Raw genomic sequence first — 20,105 nt, 5'->3', positions numbered from 1 at the left:
TTCTCATAAACACGAAAACCCTCATAAGTTGCAAAAACTATATATTAAATTTTTGTTAATTGTTATTTTATGAAATCAAATGAGCAAATCATAATCCACAAATAGGATGTTGTAATATACTAGGACAATGCATTGACAAATAAGATATCTTACCTCCTACAACAACAACAATATATCAAGTATATTTTCACCAAGTGAGGTTTGTTCCTCTTTTAATAAATATTTGTGATTACAAACTTTCAAGTACACATAATTTTATAAAAATTCACTAGTTAACAATAATTATACTTCAACTGGTTATTCTTTAATATATAGCTTTTCATATGGTACAGATAATCTCTTCAAATCGAACATGAATTTTTTGTTTTTTTGGGGCAAAATTTAAAATGATGAGTTCTTTTTTACAAAATATAAATTTATAAATCAAATTGTATTTAAGAAGTTGAAATTATAATTTGAAATTTCAAATCATTTTTTTTTTTTTTGAAAATCTGAAATTTCATCTCATTATTTCAAATCATTATCTTTAATCACATTTTCGTACGCTGATTTAAAATAATGACATAAAATCATATGTCCTAATGCCTACTTAATATGATGTGATATTATCAGTTTTAAGCCAAATTCACAAAATAATTTTTCCAAATGGTCTTACATCATTAAGAATATTCAATACTTCATAAGTATTTTTCTATTTCTTTTCTATTTTTTATGTGACATTCTGCTCAGACACAACACCCACCAATAAAAGGCCTCACACTTATTATTGGGCTAAAACAATCCAAAAATTATTCAAATTATTCTTAGTATCATAGCATTCTTTTTAAATTAAGCTGGCATGGTTTTCCAAGAAAGACCCCATACTATTAAAAATATTGAACACATTATAATATTTTAATTCTTTTATCTTTTCATGTGCTAGTTTGTTTTGTTCACACTCAACGACATATTTGACTGGAATATATTCTGTTAGTGGCATTTTAAACATAGCACATAGCTTAACATTATTTAATTTAGGAATAATACATAAACTTTGACAGTGCACAAGTAGGTCCTTTAACTATACAAAATTTGAATAAATAAACACTCCAATTTTGCAACTTACATGCCGCGTGTACCTCACTTGCGCCTACGTAGATTAGTCATCCACTCAGATGCTGCCACCTAATAAAAAAGATACATTATAATTATGACTTTTAATTTTGTCAGTGCACAAGTAAGCCCTTTAAATATACAAAAATTGAACAAAAAACCCCTTCAATTCTAACTCCGACGCGCGTGGTTTTGAGTGTATACACACATTTTGCCACGTAGATTGGAGTGTTTATTTATTCAAGTTTTGTATAGTTAAAAGGTCTACTTGTGCACTGTCAAAGTTTACGATCAATGTTATAAATTAAGTCAAGTTTAGGGTCATATTTATGTATCATGCCTTTAATTTATGTACCTATAAATTTTTGAAATTCATGATTTTAAAATGTATGATAAATAAAAAGAAGAAAAAAAGAGAATGAAAGAAAAAATAGAAAAATAATTAAAATTTAATGAATAGATTTTTGATCGGTGGGCTGTGGATAATATGGTGGTGAAGTGGCATTCTACGTGTTAGAGTTGTGACCCGAATTTTGTTGATCCGATCCTAAAAGTTTCACGATGTGATCCATGTTTGTGAATTTTCATGAGATCTGTGGTGGTAGAATAAGGATCGGGCCAATATGGGCCTGTATGTTTTTGGGTCTAGGACTTATTTGTATGCACGTATTATATAAGTGCATTAAGTGGATTGTTTTGGGTGTTCCGAAAATACACATGACTATCGTCTCCACAATTGTACTCCTCTTCATTATAGTGAAATTCCTCCACAAAAATTTCCACGTAAATCTATGTTTCTTATTTTTCCTTTTGCTTGTGATTTGTTTATTCTGTCCAATTCATAACATTACGTGGTGTCAACTTCACTTAAATGGCAGATCATATAAGATTTTAATAGTTGGGTCCTAAATTTGCTAATGTCATAAGATATTTTCGTTCGAGTATAAACTATTTTCGAAAATAAAGGAATAAATTTGATCGTTTTTCCTATAATTGAATTAAACACGACTTTGATTTTCAATTTTAATAAAAAATCAAGAAAAGAAAATTGGAATTAGGTTTTTCTCTTTTGTTGAAAAAAAATTTAACCTAAACTAATTATGTAACAACTTGGATTTAAATGATCACCATTTTAATATATTATATTTGCTCTAATTTCTAAATTATACAATAGCACATTTGGACCGATTCCCAAGTCTTTTTTTATAATAATAGAATTGGAATCTAAAGTAGATAATCATGGACAATATAATTATACTAATCTTTAGTCTAAATCTATATTTACTATGGTTTTGGTTCTTAGTACCAAGGTTTAGTAGTACAAATTTGACCTGTTTAAATTAAATATTTCCTCTTAGTAGGTATTGAATCTAAATCACATGAACAATAAAGTCAATAGTACAATTATATTTCTTATATATATCCAATCTTTACTTACTATGGTTTTAGATTTTAGTTCATAATATTGAATTTTTAACAAAGTAACTTTGAAATCATTTTCACACTTTCGTTAGCCGACCTAATGAGATGGTATTTAACCTGAGGTGAATTTATGCACCTCAGTGTTGTTATCTACGCTTATATAGTAGCTTGGTTGTTGAGGACTTCTAATGTGCTTATTGAGTTAATCTTGGTGTAAATGAGCATCTAAATGTTAAGTTATGTGTTTGTAGTGTTTAAGGTATGATCACAATGAGTTTAGAGTCAAAATATTACGTTAAAGTTCAAACGCGAAAATTAGTATTCTTAGCTTGAGCTATGTCCCTTTCTAGTCGTCGTGTCGAATTCTATGCGGTTTTGAGCTCTAATTTGTGGTGTTTGATGTTATAGGATGCTTGGTTAGTTGATAAAGATGATAAATGGATGATACACAAGCTGGAAAACATGAGGAAAAGTCACCACAAAGCTTGGACTTGAAGAACAAATGCATTGGACTAAGCTTGACGAAATCTGAAAAATTTGAACACATTGGCGTACCATGTTGCCTGGATGGCACGATAAAGGCATGGCACGCCCTTAGTTACAACTCAAATGGCACAAAACAGTGTTCCTCCGTGATAGTGATAGTAACGTGCCATGGACCCTATCCTCCGGGATAAGGGTGTGGCATGAAGGCTAAACAAAATCAGGCAGCTTGGTCCTTGGACGACCTTTGGGCTTTGAAATACGCTGGAGAAGGCTTCAATTAGGTGTTTTATTCTTTACTTTAGTCTATTTTTGAATTATAACATAGACTCATCGATTGTGATTACGTGTATGTCCATGAGCGGCTAAACACTCTTTTTCGGGTTTAAGGCCAAGAACGTGATTACTCTTGTTACGAATTGAATTGTTCTTGGTTATTTATTATTGTTGGTTGTTTATTTATCATTGTATTAACTATTGTAAGGATTCACGACCCTTAGAATACATGCTTAATTCTATCATGAGCCCGGAAGGAGGAACGATAGGATAGAACGTGGGATCGTAATCTCTCATAATTGAAGTTGTGATTTGCATTTAGCATAGGAATATACCTAAGTGCCTTATTTGATTTAATTATAGGATGAAATATGAATGCATTTACCTTAATTCTCGCATTCTCGCCCATCAATATAGTTGTGGGGCAAAATTAGATAATTGATTAGAGGTTCGGAAGGCCATAATCATAATATCGACCCCGTAGACCAACAACAGAGGCGAATTCAGAATTTCAAGCTTGTGAATTCCTGATAAAAACATTTGACTTCTTTAAATTAAATATTTCCTCTTTGTAGGTATTGAATCTAAAGCACATGGACAATAATACATGCAATTATATTTCTTATATATCCAATCTTTACTTACTGTGGTTTTGGTTTTTAGTTCATAAATATTGACTTTTGCTAGAAGGGTCACATATAATCCTATATTGATTTTATTTTTAACAAAATAATTTTGAAATCATTTTTACACTTTCGTCAGCCAATAAGCAATGGTGGAGCCAGGATATTCGCGAAAGGGTTCATAAGTGAACATACGAACTAACCGAAGGGGATTCAACATCTAACATATATACATAATAAATAATTTTAATCATGCATTTATAGCATAATTTTTCGTTGAAGGGGGTTCGGATGAACTCCTCGGCAAGAATAGATCCGCCGCTGCCGATAACGGTATATCTCGATCACTTGTGTAACAATGAAGGTATATATGCGAGCCACTTTATAATAAAGGAAATATCAATTTTAAATCGCAAAGTTGAGTAGTATATCAAGCCCTTTTACTTAAAAGTAAATTAAAAGAATAAAAAAATAAGAAAAAAAAAATTCTTAGTGAAAGTGTTATAAAGTATTCACAATGAAACTTAAAGATTTATTGCCATAAATTAGGAGCATTTGAGTAATTTAATGAGATGGTATTCTTATCTTTATATATTTAGATCTTTTCTTTTGGTCATAATTTATGAGCTATTCTTATCCCTCCCTTAACTAAATTATAGCACATGAAAATTTGGCTTTTGCAAAAAAATAAATTCCACTTGCAACCTAAAAATTGTTAAGTTTGTGACTCAAATTCTATTGATTCGACCCTGAAAAGTTTGCGGTACAATCCATGTTTGTGATTTTTTGTGTGGTCTGTGGTGATAGCATAGGGATCAGGCCTAAGATTTATTTGTACTCACGTATTATATAAGTGCGATTTAGTGGGTTGTTTTGGACGGTTGATATACGTTTCGTCTCACTTCTCTCTATTATAGTGAATTCCTCCGCTTATGTCTGTGGTGTTTCCCGTCAAGGATTTTCACATAAATCTGTGTATGTGTCTTCTTCTTATTTTCTTTTATTTTATGGTATTGCTTATTCTGTCCGAACATAACAAAAATAATTTAATTTTCACAATCTTAAGCAATATCCTCCCCCAATTTATGCATGTCAACAACTTCATTATTGTTTAATCTTTGGTATGCTACTCGAGCCCACCGTCCAATGAAAAATAATCTAGTAGACTATTAGAAAAATGTATTTTTAATTTATGTATGCGCACACATCAACAATATCAAATAAATAAACTTTTATCAATTGCTAAATTTTGTAATTATCTACGCATGGCAATCATCATCATCATCATCATTATTAGAGAAAATACACTGTTTTCATCCTGAATTATAAACGAAATTGTTGAGATACACTCCAACTTAAAGGGGTACTACTACCCCAGGACTAAAATAGTATTTTTGACAACCTTAGTGTCCATGTGGCATACACGTGGCATACTGCGTGAATCAATATATTGAAGGTCTATGTATGTGCTACATAGGCACTAAGGTTGCCAAGAATACGATTTATTAGTCTAGGAGTAATAGGACCACCTTTAAGTCCGAGTGTGTCTCAGTAATTTCGTTTATAGTTAATCTTATTATTATTATGACCATAATATCCGAGTCAGCTGTATCATCGTTTAATCTTGGTATGCTAACCCTCCAGCCTACCACCCTAGACCACAAGTTATTTAATATATATATAGCTATGGGAGATGGTTTTTCAATTAAAAAAAAATCTTGGTAGGGTACTCAAAAATGTATTATTTTTTTTTTTTATGCATGTACACACCAACAACATCAAATAATAAACTTTTATCAAATTGGTAATTCGTGTTATGTAAGTATCGCATTTGTATAATTCAATTATTGATAGACAAATAGTTGTCATGTCAGTATGAGTGATTTATGAGATACATTTTTGTCAAATTGAACTATTGAAGTGTCTAGTCATTCTAGCTAGTTGATCATTGAATAAGTTAATTAAAGTATCAAATTGACAGTTGATATTGAAATTGAATTTAAGTGTATATCTATGTATTTTGTCATTCTGAAACTTGCACAAACTTCTTTAGGTAGAGTATTACTTACGAGTTCGTTCGGACATACCTAATAATATTTACTTAGACCTTGTATTTGTTAGAGTTGTGATCCGAATTTTGTTGATTCGGTCCTGAAAGTTTCGCGGTGCGACTCATGTTTGTGATTTTCAATGGGGTCTGTGATGGTAGCATTGACCCCCGATGGGGGTGCGGCCGGGGGCGAAGTCCCCGCGGTATGAACCTTAATGTTTTTAGGCCTAGGACTTATTTGTATACACGTATTATATAAATGCATTTAATGGGTTGTTTTGAGTATTTAGAAAATACGGACATTCTCCACATTGTACTCCTCTCCATTCATAGTGAAATTCCTCTGTCTCTGCCCGTGATTCTTGTTTTTCTCTTTTACGTATGGTTTGATTTATCCGTCCGAATCTAACAGTATTAGTAAATCCGTTAAATATTTACAGATACTTAATTATATTGTAAACTCAATAACCAAGATAAACTATAGATTTGGAGGTAGTTCAAAACATAAATTTCAAATTCTGCCTTGGCCCCTAAACATAAACATCATTAATTTCCTGTAGTAATCATACATATAATAATATAATGCAAAACTAGCAATAATAAGCTTCTCAGAGGTGAATTAAAATTAGTTGAGCAAGTCAAGTTATAAAAAGTTAGTCAACATGGACATATATATAAATCGGATAAGGTGGCTAGGGAAAGTATTTAATATTTTCTTGACCCAAATGTAGGTTCATTTATGCCAAATTGAAGTATCTAGTTGGTCATTTAATAAGATTTTTTATTTTTATTTTGGTAAACATTTAATAATTTTATGTATCAAACTGACAGTTGACATTGAATTTAAGTGTATATATAATATATATGTATTTAGTCATTCTGAAACTTGCACAAATTTCTTTACGACCTTATATTTGTATTAGTAAGTCCGTTAAATATTTATAGATACTTAATTGTAAATTTAATAGAGAAAATACATTGTTTTCATCCTAAACTATACACGAAATTGTTGAGGCACATTCGAACTTTAGGAGTCTTATTACTCCCCTGAACTAATTAAAACCGTATTTTTGACAACTTTTATGCCTATGTGGCACATACGTGTGTCTACGTGAACCTTCAGTGGGATTGATTCACTGATGTGCTATGTATGTGCCACGTAGGCACTAAGGTTGCCAAAAATACAGTTTTAATTAGTCAGGGGTAATAGGACCTTCCTAAAGTACTTCGGGTGTGTCTTAACAATTTCGTGTATAGTTCAGGGTGGAAACAGAGTAGTTACTCAACTCAATAACTAAAATGAACTATAGATTTGACGATTGTTCAAAACATAAATTTCAAATCCTGGCTTCGTTCTACACATAAACGTCATTAATTTCCTGTAGTAATCATACATAATAATATAATGCAAAACTAGCAATAAGCTTCTCAGAGGTGAATTAAAAGTTGAACAAGTCAAGTTATAAAAAGTTAATCCATATGGACATGGACATATATATATATATATAAATAGGATAAGGTTGGTTAGGTAAATTTAATATTTCGAACATAGATGTAAGACGTAAGTTCATAAATTTACGAGCTGTTATTTTAAAAAAAAAAGAAGAACAAACATCAGTCGTTTACTGCCTGGGATTATTAATAATCAAACATGTGAAAAGTTTTAATATTAATGAAAAGACTGGAATGGTAGTTGGAGAATAGTGTTCTACAATGGAAAGTTGCAGAGAAGTGCTTCAATGTTTGAAATATGTATTTTTTCATCATATTAATATGAGAAGAATTGCAACTTATAGCATCTTTTCGTATAGATAAAGTTGTATAGGGTGTTTGAAGAAAAGTTCCACATGGGCATACAATGAATCTGGATGACTTGATGACCATCGTAGTAATGGGCCATGTAGAACTTAATTCGAGGGGTAAATTGTTGGGTGTGCGAATCAAAGTTCCACATTGGTAGCTGAAAAAATTGAGAAACTACTTATAAAATATGGGATCTCTTAATGGTGTTAGGTCTTTTGAAAAAAACCATGCGAGCTTGGTCCGAAACGAACTATATCACAACTTTCTTATTAAATAGATAATAGTAAACAGTAATTAAGCACTTTTCCTAGCCAAGCAAACTTTGATCAGTTAAACAAACAAGTTCCGAATATCAAACGATTATAGCCCCCGAAATAAAAAAATATGAGCGATCAAACCATTATGATTTTTTTGTTTGACTATCTGAATTACATTATTAGTGACATACAGATAGATTTTCCATATCATAATTAATATCCTCCTCCATTTCCTTTTCATTACCCTCAATTTTCTTAATTTTGAGAAAAAATATAGAAAATTACCTTAAGTCAACTGTTTCTATTCCTCTTTTTTCTATAAAGTTGAGAGAAAGTGGACGTGAGATTGTATCCAACCTTAGGTAAAGCTATAAGGTGTTTTTGAATTGTGAGGTAGTTTTTTCCTCACCAAAAATCTATCTTTATTTTTATACACTCTTCTTAACTATGCTCATTCTTGTTTTATTTGCTAATTTTGGCATTTGAGTTAGTGATTTTTGATGTGTTTAATTTATTATTGAAAAAATTATGGTGCAACATTATTGTTTCAATCGAAAAATAATTGACAAAAAGTTTGCAATATTCAATTCCTAGTCAGGATTTGAAGAAAAACTTAATTGTTGCAGGTTGATCAGGATCAAGAATGGGAGGTGGTGGCAATATGTCTAGTCAAACAAGTAAGAACAATCCTCTCAAAAGAATGCCAACTTCGAAGCCTCCTTTTACAATTGGTGATATCAAGAAGGCTATCCCTCCTCACTGCTTTAAACGATCGGTCATCCGCTCGTTCTACTATACTGCTCGTGATCTATTAGCAGTTTTCGTCTTCTACTACATAGCCTCCACTTACTTTCACCTCCTTCCATCTCCCTATCGCTACCTAGCATGGGTTACTTACTGGATTGCTCAATCTTTAGTTTTCGGTGGACTATGGATTATTTGCCATGAATGTGGCCACCACGCCTTTAGTGATTACCAGTGGGTGGATGACACTGTTGGTTTTATCTTACACTCTGCATTTCTGGTGCCATACTTCTCATGGAAATACAGTCATCGTCGACACCACTCCAACACTAATTCCCTAGAGCGTGATGAAGTCCACGTGCCAAGGATTAAATCTGAACTACCTTTCTTGAAAAAATGCATGAACAATCCTGTAGGACGAACAGTCCTACCTATCATGTTCCTCCCTCTCGGCCTGCCTTTGTACTTGGTGTGTAATTTCACGGGAAGACATTATGACCGCTTTGCATGTCACTATGATCCGTATGGACCTATATATAATAAGCGTGAGAGGTTATGGATATATGTTTCAGACGTAGGTGTGATTGCAACGGCTTATGTGTTGTATCGTGTTGCTTTGGCCCAAGGGTTAGCTTGGCTTGTATGTATTTATGGGATGCCTCTCGTACTTCTGAATTGCTTCTTAACGTTACTGACTTATTTAAACCACACTCACCCTTCAGTGCCATATTACGATTCATCCGAGTGGGATTGGTTAAGAGGAGCTCTATGTACAGTAGACAGAGACACTGGTATTCTAAATAAGTTCTTTCACAATGGTCCAAATACTCACGTGGTACATCATCTATTCTCAACTATGCCACATTACCACACGGAGGAGGCAACCGAAGCTATCAAGCCAGTACTAGGAGAATACTATCAATCTGACAATACTCCCTTCTATAGAGCATTCTGGAGGGAGTCGGGGGAGTGCATGTATGTGGAGCAAGATGAAGGATCTCATGATAATGGTGTCTTTTGGTTTAAAAACAAGCTCTAGAAAATGAATACAAAAAGCTTGTTAAATGTTTAACATCAGTCATTGTACAACTACTTTAAATTAGTGTTTGGATTGTAATTTACTATCATATCACTCCATAATGTATCATTTTAAATGGTTCACCTTCCATGCTAGTCAGATCTTACAAAGACACTTGGGGAGTCTTTATCAGTTTTTTCTTTTTTAAAATATTTTAAATCAATAATTCTGCTCACTTGATGAAGTACCCTTCATGTATTTCTCAAATATGAAGAATATTTTTAAGTTTTTTATAAGTTTATACCCAAATTCATAATATATAGTTTATACTAACGATATATATAAATAGCTACAGTCCTAGTTATGTCGCCAGCGACTGCTATTACTTACACCACACCACCACTACCCCTGTTAGCTATTACTATCATCTATATTACAATATATTTTTGTTTACTTAGCAAACTAACCAATACAGCATTACCATGCAACGGAGGCAACTAAAGCTATCAAGCCAGTTCTAAGAGAATACTACCAATTTGTTGATGGAACTCCCTTTTAGAAAGCAATATGGAGGGATTTTGAATGCAAACAACTAATTGTAAAAAAGTCGTGGTAAGTATTTTGGATTGTATGTTTTCATAATGTTGTATTTGTATTGTTATTTTGAATTTATTTTAAATGTATCGTTATGATGTTGTAGCTACGAAAATGCCTGTTTTATATATAACAAACTAATTTATGTATACTAAATATATAAATGCATATACACATAATAATTAACCTCCACGGTAGAAGGTGTACATCTTGTGTTTAAACATAAATGACATTAAAATTATTACTTTTAGGTTAGTTATCGATACCTAGTCGAAATCCCTTCAAACCGTAGCTCAAAATCTCAAATATTTGTGTAAAAGCCATGGTAAAAACCTATTATTGTTCATCTTTTACCTAGAGGTTTTCGCGATCCCATTAATTAGTTTAATTTGTGATCAAGGAAGAGCAACAAAAAATAAGTTCCTACAATTGGTCTTGTTACAAAATATGCATGTTTGGGTCTGGGATCCCTCCTGACTTAACTCAGACAACACCAACAAGTCATGATCATAAACAGTTGTATTAACATTCTAAACTCAATTAAAACAAGAATATTACTCAAACAAGAGAAAATTACATTTTCTTTCTCACTATGTCATACATTGATATTGATTGTTGAGACTTTAACACCCCTTTAGTACAATTTTATCACCTAATGACTTTTTGTTTTTCTTCTTTCTCTTTAGAAACTTGCAATGCGTATACAAAAAATGGAATTCACTTGCCATGGACCTTTATTAATTTGCAAGTGGAATTATAATATACTATACAAATAAACTCTACCTAACTAAACTGACCCAAGGCTCTATATAGTACTAATATTTTTCATGAATAAAGTATAGTCCCATCCTATCAAGTGGCTTAACACCTCCATGTGATATCGAGGAATCTTTCATGGCGTGCTAATAATCAAATCTGATATCGAAATTGGGCTATGCTATATTAATTGTGCTCTTCCATTTTAAATTACAATCACAACCACCATGTGTGGGGTGTGCCACGTAGAGCCAAAAGTAGACATTTTGATTACTGAACATTGATATTAATTAATTCCCGCTATTTGGTCTTATATATATATATATATATATATATATATATTTTATTCTTAAAATGAAATTAATATTTAATTATATATTTATAACATGGTTTCCTGTTGCTATATTTTAGTCTCTGCATTAATAAAGGGTGTCTAGTTGCTATATTTTAGTCTTTGCATAAATCAAGGTACAGCACTGGTCCAACATGCAATAATAATAAACATATTAGCAATGTACCAAATATGTATTTAAAAAAAATTAAAAATCGAATCAAATCGATTATATAAATACATTATAATCGAAAATATATACATATATTTTGATAGAAAATTTTAAATGTCGAACAACGACTTTCGATTAAGTGGGGATATTTTTACGATCCGAGCCGAGGCCCTGGCCGCGATGGGCATCCCGAACCACGAAGGTCCGAGAGACCCCTTAGCCCAGTCCACTAGTGATATTGTCCTCTCTGGGCCCAGGCCTGCACGGCTTTAAAAGACGTCACTAGGGAGTAAGGCTTGCTTACTTATATACTCATCATCCCTCTTGTGTTTTGCCGACTCCTTATCCTAAGTTGGGGTATTACATACACCCCTCTTATGGACTCAGCGTCGTTACATAATTAATTTTACCTGTGTAGATCTAAATCTGTACTTACTGTCTTTAAATAATTCCTAATGAACCAACAAAATTGGGCAAGCCATAAGCAAATACACTCTAGTATATGCATAGAGTAATGTGAATTACAATAATGTTTGCAGTGTAAGCTCACCTGTGAGGTCTGAAAAGCGCAGAGCAATATAAATAGCGATTTTAAAGTTGACGATATGATGTATTATAAAAGGGCATCCTAATGCACTAAAGTTTCTGTTACTCACAGGGTCCGAGAAATTAAGGCCCTAACAACAAGGGTTTATTGTACGCAAACTTATCCCGCATTTCTGCAAGAGGTTGTTTCCACAGCGTGAATCCGTGACCTTCTAATTACATGAAAACAACTTTACCAATTACTCCAGGACTCCCGTTCAGGTACAAAAATTTGTGTCATCTTGTTCTGTGTTTGATTACTATTTTCAAGTCTAGAACAGTTACTGTGTGTAACATGTATGATAATCTTTGTATTATTACCAAATTCCATGTGGTACACATGGTAGTAACTTATGTGTAACATGTATGAGTATGATACACTTTTCAGTTCGATCTGACATATTTGGTAGGTGTTGAAAAATAAATTAGAGAATAATTTTGTTCAATAGTGTTGACAATTTAGTTTAAACTTTAAACCAAGTATTAAGTTTACCAACTTCTTAAATAAATCTTAGTCTTAACCGTCCACAGTTTGTCAAGACGTGAATTAATTAAAAGAATCTAAATCAAGTAGATTAATTTAATATTTCAAATTTTAAATTTTGATGTTCAAAAACTATACGAAAAGTACTACATGTTATAATCTTTCACATATTAATATGATGAAAAAGTGCATTTTAAACTATTAATTAAAGTTTATGAAGTTTGATTCTCGAAAAGCAGAATGTGCCGAGTAAAAATGAATAACAGAAGTACAATAATAACCACCACCCTACGATCTGTAATACGTAAATAAAGTGAAAGATGATCAGTTGACTACTTCGCATTGATATTCCTACTAGCTATTATATACACCAAGCCCCAAGGGTTGTTTGTGGTTTATTGTATTCTTAAAATCAAATTGATATTAAACATATTCTAATCCAATAAAGAATAATAATAAACATATTAGCAACGTACCTTATAAATGAGATGCCAGACACATTAACAAATCATAGAACATAGCAAGGCTCAATAAATCTGGAAAAAGTATGTACATTCGTATAAAGTTAAAAAGAATTGCCTGTGTAATGTGTATTTTTTATTAAACTTATTTACGTAATGAATGCTTAACAACGCACAAAATGCTATCCGGCATAAAATACATACATTTAGCCGCTATTTATCCTTCATATATATTCTTTTATTACTATTTTATTACAAGTATATATATTTGTGTGATTTTTTTGTGTAGAATGATATTTGAGCTAATGAGCGCGTTTGGACGAAAATGACTACTTTGGAGCTTCAAAGTCTGAGTAGAAGCCCGAGAAAATAATCAAAATCGAGTTTGGAGTTCATAAGTTAATTGGACTTATGTAAAACAAATGAAGAAAATCCCTTAATTAAATAGGTCTTACGCTAGATAAGCAAATTAACCTTGACTAGTTAGACCAACAAGTTCCGAATGTCAGATGGTTATAGCCCTCGAAATTAAAAAGATGAGTGGTCAAACCGTTACCTTCTCTTTGTTTGACTATCTGAATTTTTCACTTTGTTGGTGACAGTTCAATCCACCACCTCGTAATTAATCTCCTCCTCCATTTCCCTTTCTATTATCCTCAACTTTTATTTTTTGAAAAAATAATAAAGAAAATTATCCTCTATTTTTACAAAATTAATGAGAAAGTGATCAGCAAGAGATGTATCCAATCTTAGGTAAGGCTATAAGGTGTTTTTGAATTGTGAGGTAGTTTTTTCCTTATCAAAAATCTATCTTTATTTATAAGGTCTTTTTTGAATGTGCTCATTCTTCTTGTATTTGCTAATTTTGGCATTTGATTTAGTGATTTTTGATGTGTTTTATTTATTATGGATTTAATTATATATGCAGCAACATTATTGTTTCAATCCGAAAATAACATCTAAGGAGAGCTCATGAGGGGATGATTGTCCAAGACCATATAAGGAGACCAAAAATCCTTTAACCCACCGATGTGGGACTCCAACAAAAACATGCATGTCTGGATCCCTCCCGACTTAACTCAGACAATACCAACAAGTCATAAACAGTTGTATTAACATTCTAAACTCAGTTAAAACAAGAATATTACTTAAATAAGGGCAAATTACATATTTTTTTTATTCTTCTAAAGTGCTAACATACCTCCATAGGATATCGAGGAATCTTTCATGGCGTGCTAAGAATCAAATCCGGTGTCGAAATTGGGCTAGACTAAATTTTATGGCTCATTTCTGGGGCGATATATACTCTCGAAATGATTTACGTTTTTCATTTCCGAGGATCAAACTTGAAACATCTGGATAAGGATGGATGAATTCCAACCACCCCATCACAACCTATGTCGATACTAATCTTTGTTTATATACATATACAAGTATATTTCATATTTTGGATTTGCTTTATAATTTTTAATACACAGAACTAAAGCATGGGTTAGCAATAATCAGACAACTGACAAAATTTGTAAATAATGCTGAAAAAATTATTGCATATAAGATAAAAGCTGGAAATAAGTTGTTCAGCATTATATGAAAGCTAGATATAGAATTCAATACAATATAAGTAATTTCTATATTTTAAAGCGGGTATTTGTTTATTTTCAAAATTATAAATTTCATACTATAAGAAGGTTTACCCTAAAAATATTTTGGATTGTATAATTCTTCTTACACTAATATATATAACTGTCAGCAAATATAACTTAAATCATCTATTAAGTTCAGTGGTCCAAGTTTGAGCACTTTTTAGTTTAAGGTACAGTAATTATATCTTCATCAATCTTTATCTGACACATTTGCTAGGTATTTCAAAGATAAATTAAAGAACAACTTTGTTGAACTTGAATACCATGTTAACAATTTTGTTCAAATCTAGAATTTAAGTGTACTAACTTCTTAAACAAATCTAGCCCAAACGACCTACAATTTATCATAATGTGAGTTAATTAAAAAGAGCATAAATCAAGTTATATTAAATATTAATTGCACTCATTTCATTTTTAACTCTTCATTGGTGTAACACATTTGGTAGGTGTTTCAAAGATAAATTAAAGAACAACTTTGTTGAATACTATACCTTAGCAATTCTTTTCAAATCTAGAATTAAGTGTACTAACTTCTTAAACAATCTAGCTCTAAAGATCTATAATTTGGCATAATGTGAATTAATTAAAAAGAGTATAAACCAGGTTATGTTAAATATTAATTCTTATTTCATTTTAAATTACAATCACAACCACCATCACCATGTGAGGTGTGCTACATAGAGCCAAAAGTAGGGCAGTTGATTACTGAACATTGATATTAATTCCCGCTATTTTGTCTAATATATTCTTAAAATAAAATTGATATTTAATATAATTATATATTAATAAAATAATGTCTACTCTACTTTGCTATATTTTAGTCTCGGCATTAATAAAGGTATAGTACTGGTCCAACATAGAACAATATTAAACACATAACTATGTACCAAATATGTAGCTTTGAAAATTTTAAAATTGATCAAATCAATTATATAAATATATTATAATTGAACATATATATGTATATTTTCATATAAATTTTTTATGTCGAAGCAAAGACTTGACTAAGGGAGTTATTAAATGTTAATAATGATTAAAATGGAATCTAAAGCACATGGAAAGAGAACACAAGTTGCCAATTAATATGTCCTCTTTAGATTAAAAACAATAATATGTCTTCTTAATTTGTTCATACTTGGATATATTAATTTTACCCCTCAGATCTAAATCTGTACTTATTTTCTTAAATAATTCCTAATGAACCAACAAAATTGGGCAAGCCATTAGCAAATACACTCTAGTAAATGCATAGAGTAATAAGGATTACAATAATGTTTTCAGTGTAATCACAGCATGGAGGTCTGAAAAGGGTAGAGTAATATAAATTGTGATTTTAAAGTTGGTGATATGATGTATTAAAAGGGCATCTCGGGGATTTAAACTTTTATTATTCACAAGTGCCAGCAAATTACGTGTCGAACCATAAGGATTTATTGTACGCAATCTTATCACATTTGTGCAAGAGTTTGTTTCCACAACTTGAACCTGTGACCTTCTAATCACACGAAAGTAGTTTACCAATTGTTCTAAGACTCCCGTTCAGATGTTTGACTTGAAAAATGGCTCCCTAGGCTCCGTCAAAGCAACCAGATCCATTTAATAAGTCGTGGAAGGACCGCACAAGATGTTTCGTCCAGAATTCTTTTCTCATTCGAGCGCATCCCCCGAATTGTGGGCTAACACCCACTGAAAATTGCAAAAAACATGCAATTCCTTCCGTTTTGCCCATTTGACTTGAAAAATGGCTCCCCTGCACCGCCAAACCAACTCGGTCCTTTTAATAGATAGTAGGGGACCACCCAAGAAGTTTTACCCATAATTTTTTTCAAAGCCCGAGCCCACCCCCAAACCATGGGCTAACACTTACCGAAAGTTGCAAAAAGCCTGCAATTCCTACCATTTAATAACATGTCGGGGGGACCTCCAAGAAGTTTCGCCCAAAATTTTTTCTGAAGCCCGAACTCACCTCCCGAACCGTGGGCTAACACCCACCAAAAGTCACAAAAAATCCATAATTTTCATTGTTTCGCCCGCTTGACTTAGAAAACGGCTCTCCCAACCCCGTCAAAGCAACCTGATCCATTTAATAGGCTGTTAGGGACAGCCCGAGAAGTTTCACCCAAAATATTTTCCTAAGCCCATGCCCACCCCGAATTGTGGGCTAACACCCATTAAAATTCGCAAAAACCCAACATTTTCGACCGTTTCACCCGTTTGACTTGGAAAATAACTTCCTCGATCCCGTAAAACAATCCAATCCATTCAATGAACAGTTGGTGGACCGTCCAAGAAGTTTTGCCCAGAATTATTTTCTAAGCCCGAGCTCACCTACCGAAAGTCGCAAAAAACCCACAATTACTATCATTTCATCGGTTTGATTTAGAAAATGGCTCCCCAGCACTGCTAAAGAAATCTGATCCATTTAATAGTCCGTCGAGTGACCGCTCGAGAAGTTTCACCCTGTATATTTCTCGGAGTCTGATCCTGCCCCCCGAACCGTGGGCTAGCACTCATCGAAAGTCGCAAAACCCTCTCAATTCCTGCCGTTTCCCCCATTTGACTTGGAAAATAGCTCCCCTAACCCCACCAAAGGAACCCGTCAGGGGACCGCTCGATAAGTTTTTCCCTGAATAATTCTTGGAGCCCGAGCCACCCCCGAACCGTGGGCTAACACCCCTAAAAGTCGCAAACAACCCGTAATTCCTGTCATTAACCCGTTTGACTTGAAAAATGGCACCCCATGCCCCACCAAAGCAACTCGATCCATTAATAGGTCATTAGGGGACCCCTCTCCCCCTCCTCCCCTAGAATTTTTGCCCAAAATATGTTTTAGAGCCCGAGCCTACACCCAAAACTGTGGGCAAACACCCATCGAAAGTTGCGAAAAAAAACGCAAAGGAATCTGATCCATTTAATAGGTCGTATGGGGACTGCCAGAGAAGTTTCGCCAGAATTTTTTGAAGTTCGAGATCATCCCTAAACCACGGGCTAGCACCTATTGAAAGTTGTAAAAAACCCGTAATTTCTGTCATTTTGCCCATTTAACTTGAAAAATGGCTATCCAGACCCCGCCAAACCAACCCGATCTATTTAATAGGTCGTTTGGGGATCGCTCGAAAAGTTTTGAGAAAAATTTTCTTTGGAGCCCGAGCTCACCCCCAAATCTGTGGGCTAACACCCACCAAAACTCGCAAAAAAACCACAATTTCTGTTGTTTCACCTATTTGACTTGAAAAATGGATCCCCGGCTTTGCCAAAGCAATTCGATCCATTTAATAGGCCGTTGGGGACCTCCCAAAAAGTTTTGTCTAGAAATTTTGTAGGAGTCCAAGCACCCCTCCCCCTACCACCTCCCCGAACCATGGGCTAACACCCATCGAAGGTCACAAAAAACTCGTATTTTTTGATGTTTCACTTGTTTGACTTGGAAAACGTCTCCCTCAGCCCTGCCAAAGCAACTCAATCCCTTTAATAGGTTGTTAGGACCACCCAAGAAGTTTTACTCAGAATTTTTTTAGGAGAACGAGTCCACCCCTCGATCCGTTGGTTAATATCCATCAAAAGTCGCCAAAAAAATCACCATTCTTGTCGTTTCTCCCGTTTGACTTGGAAAATGGCTCCCCGACCTGCCAAAGTAACTCGATCCATTTAATAGGTTGTTGGAGCACTTCTCGGGAAGTTTTATTCAAAAAAATTTTTGAGCCCGAGCCCAACCCTCGAACCATGGTCTAAAACCTATCGAAAGTCCCAAAAAACTCGCAATTCCTGATGTTTCGTCCATTTGACTTGGAAAATAGTTCCCTTAGCCCCACCAAAGCAACCCGATCAATTTAATAAGCCATCGAGGGAAACTCGAGAAGTTTCACCCATAATATTTTGGAGCCCGATCCCACCTCCCGAATCATGGGCTAACATCTCACGAATGTCGCAAACAACCTGCAATTCCTGCCATTTCTCTCATTTGACTTGGAACTAAAGTAACTCAATCCATTTAATAGGTCATTAGGGGAACCCCCAAGATGTTTTGCCCATATATTTTTTCGGAGCCCAAGTCCACCCTCTGAACTGTGGGCTAACACCCCTCGAAAGTTCAAAAAACCGCAATTTCTGCCATTTCACCTGTTAGAACATAGCAAGGCTCAATAAATCTGAAATGTACATACATTCATATAAGATTTAAAAAAATTGCCTATGTAATATATTTTCTTATTACTCATTTAATGAATGCTTGTAATAACGCGCAAAATGCTATTCGCCAGCCCAGCCCGGTCCACTTACAAAAACCGACCCGATTTGACCCCGCCCGGTAAGTCCTAGGGCTTTTGGGTACTATCAAGTATTATTAATTTATATATGTGTATATATATCTTCTATAGACGTATATATTTAACGTATATATGTGTATATGTTTTATAAATTAATATATAACTATATATATAATTAAATATTGCACTATATATATTGTAGTATATTTTATTTAAAGTAGTACGTATATATTGAATGGTACGTATATATGTGTATATATCTTCTATAGACGTATATATTTAACGTATACATGTGTATATGTTTTATAAATTTGTATACAACTATATATATAGTGTGTGTGTATATTGTAGTGTATATATATTGTAGTATATTTTATTTAAAGTAGTACATATATTGAATGATATGTATATGTGTGTATATATCTTCTAAAGTAGTATATAATTAACGTATACGTGTGTATATGTTTTATAAATTAGTATATAACTATATATAGTGTGTGTGTATATTGTAGTGTATATATATATTGTAGTATATTTTATTTAAAGTAGTACATATATATTGAATGGTGCGTATATATGTATATATATCTTCTATAGACGTATATATTTAACAAATACATGTGTATATATTTTATAAATTAGTATATAACTATATATATATATATATTGTAGTATATTTCATTTAAAGTAGTACATATATATTGAATGGTGCGTATATATGTGTATATATCTTCTATAGACATATATATTTAACATATACATGTGTATATGTTTTATAAATTAGTATATAACTATATAACTCTCTCTCTCTATATATATACTGTAGTATATATTTTACTTAAAATAGTACATATATATTGAATGGTGCGTATATTTGTGTATATATCTTTATAGACTTTAATGTATACATGTGTATATGTTTTATAAATTAGTATATAACTATATATATATATATATATATATATATATATATATATATATATATATTGTAGTATATACATATCTTGTAGTATATGTTTTACTTAAAGTAGTACATATATATTGAA

At 32.8% G+C, this 20,105-nt stretch overlaps 1 protein-coding gene and 1 long non-coding RNA gene across 3 annotated transcripts; both read left to right on the top strand.

The window, feature by feature from the left end:
• The first annotated feature begins 2,483 nt into the window (after positions 1 to 2,483).
• LOC107849891 lies at positions 2,484 to 3,416 on the top strand. Its single transcript, XR_001668316.2, has 2 exons — positions 2,484 to 2,773; positions 2,923 to 3,416. It is a non-coding gene; the product is annotated as an uncharacterized LOC107849891 (long non-coding RNA).
• Positions 3,417 to 8,246: 4,830 nt separating this feature from the next.
• LOC107851685 (delta(12)-acyl-lipid-desaturase) lies at positions 8,247 to 9,942 on the top strand. 2 transcript variants are annotated; one of them, XM_016696767.2, is made up of 2 exons: positions 8,247 to 8,399; positions 8,633 to 9,942. In XM_016696767.2, the coding sequence occupies exon 2, from the start codon at positions 8,650 to 8,652 to the stop codon at positions 9,787 to 9,789; it is 1,140 nt and encodes a 379-aa protein (XP_016552253.1). In that variant the 5' UTR covers positions 8,247 to 8,399; positions 8,633 to 8,649; the 3' UTR covers positions 9,790 to 9,942. The 2 variants fall into 2 exon arrangements, with proteins under 2 accessions (XP_016552253.1, XP_016552254.1); XM_016696768.2 differs by having other exon boundaries at positions 8,345 to 8,399; positions 8,601 to 9,942.
• The last annotated feature ends 10,163 nt before the right edge of the window (positions 9,943 to 20,105 follow it).

Source organism: Capsicum annuum, chromosome 12 (assembly GCF_002878395.1).
Source record: "Capsicum annuum cultivar UCD-10X-F1 chromosome 12, UCD10Xv1.1, whole genome shotgun sequence".
In the NCBI taxonomy this organism is placed as follows: domain Eukaryota; kingdom Viridiplantae; phylum Streptophyta; class Magnoliopsida; order Solanales; family Solanaceae; genus Capsicum; species Capsicum annuum.
This window is presented reverse-complemented; position numbering and strand designations above follow the sequence as displayed.

Coding starts and splice junctions, on each gene's coding strand:
- LOC107851685 (XM_016696767.2), top strand. CDS start 8,650: ATGGGAGGTGGTGGCAATATGTCTAGTCAAACAAGTAAGAACAATCCT.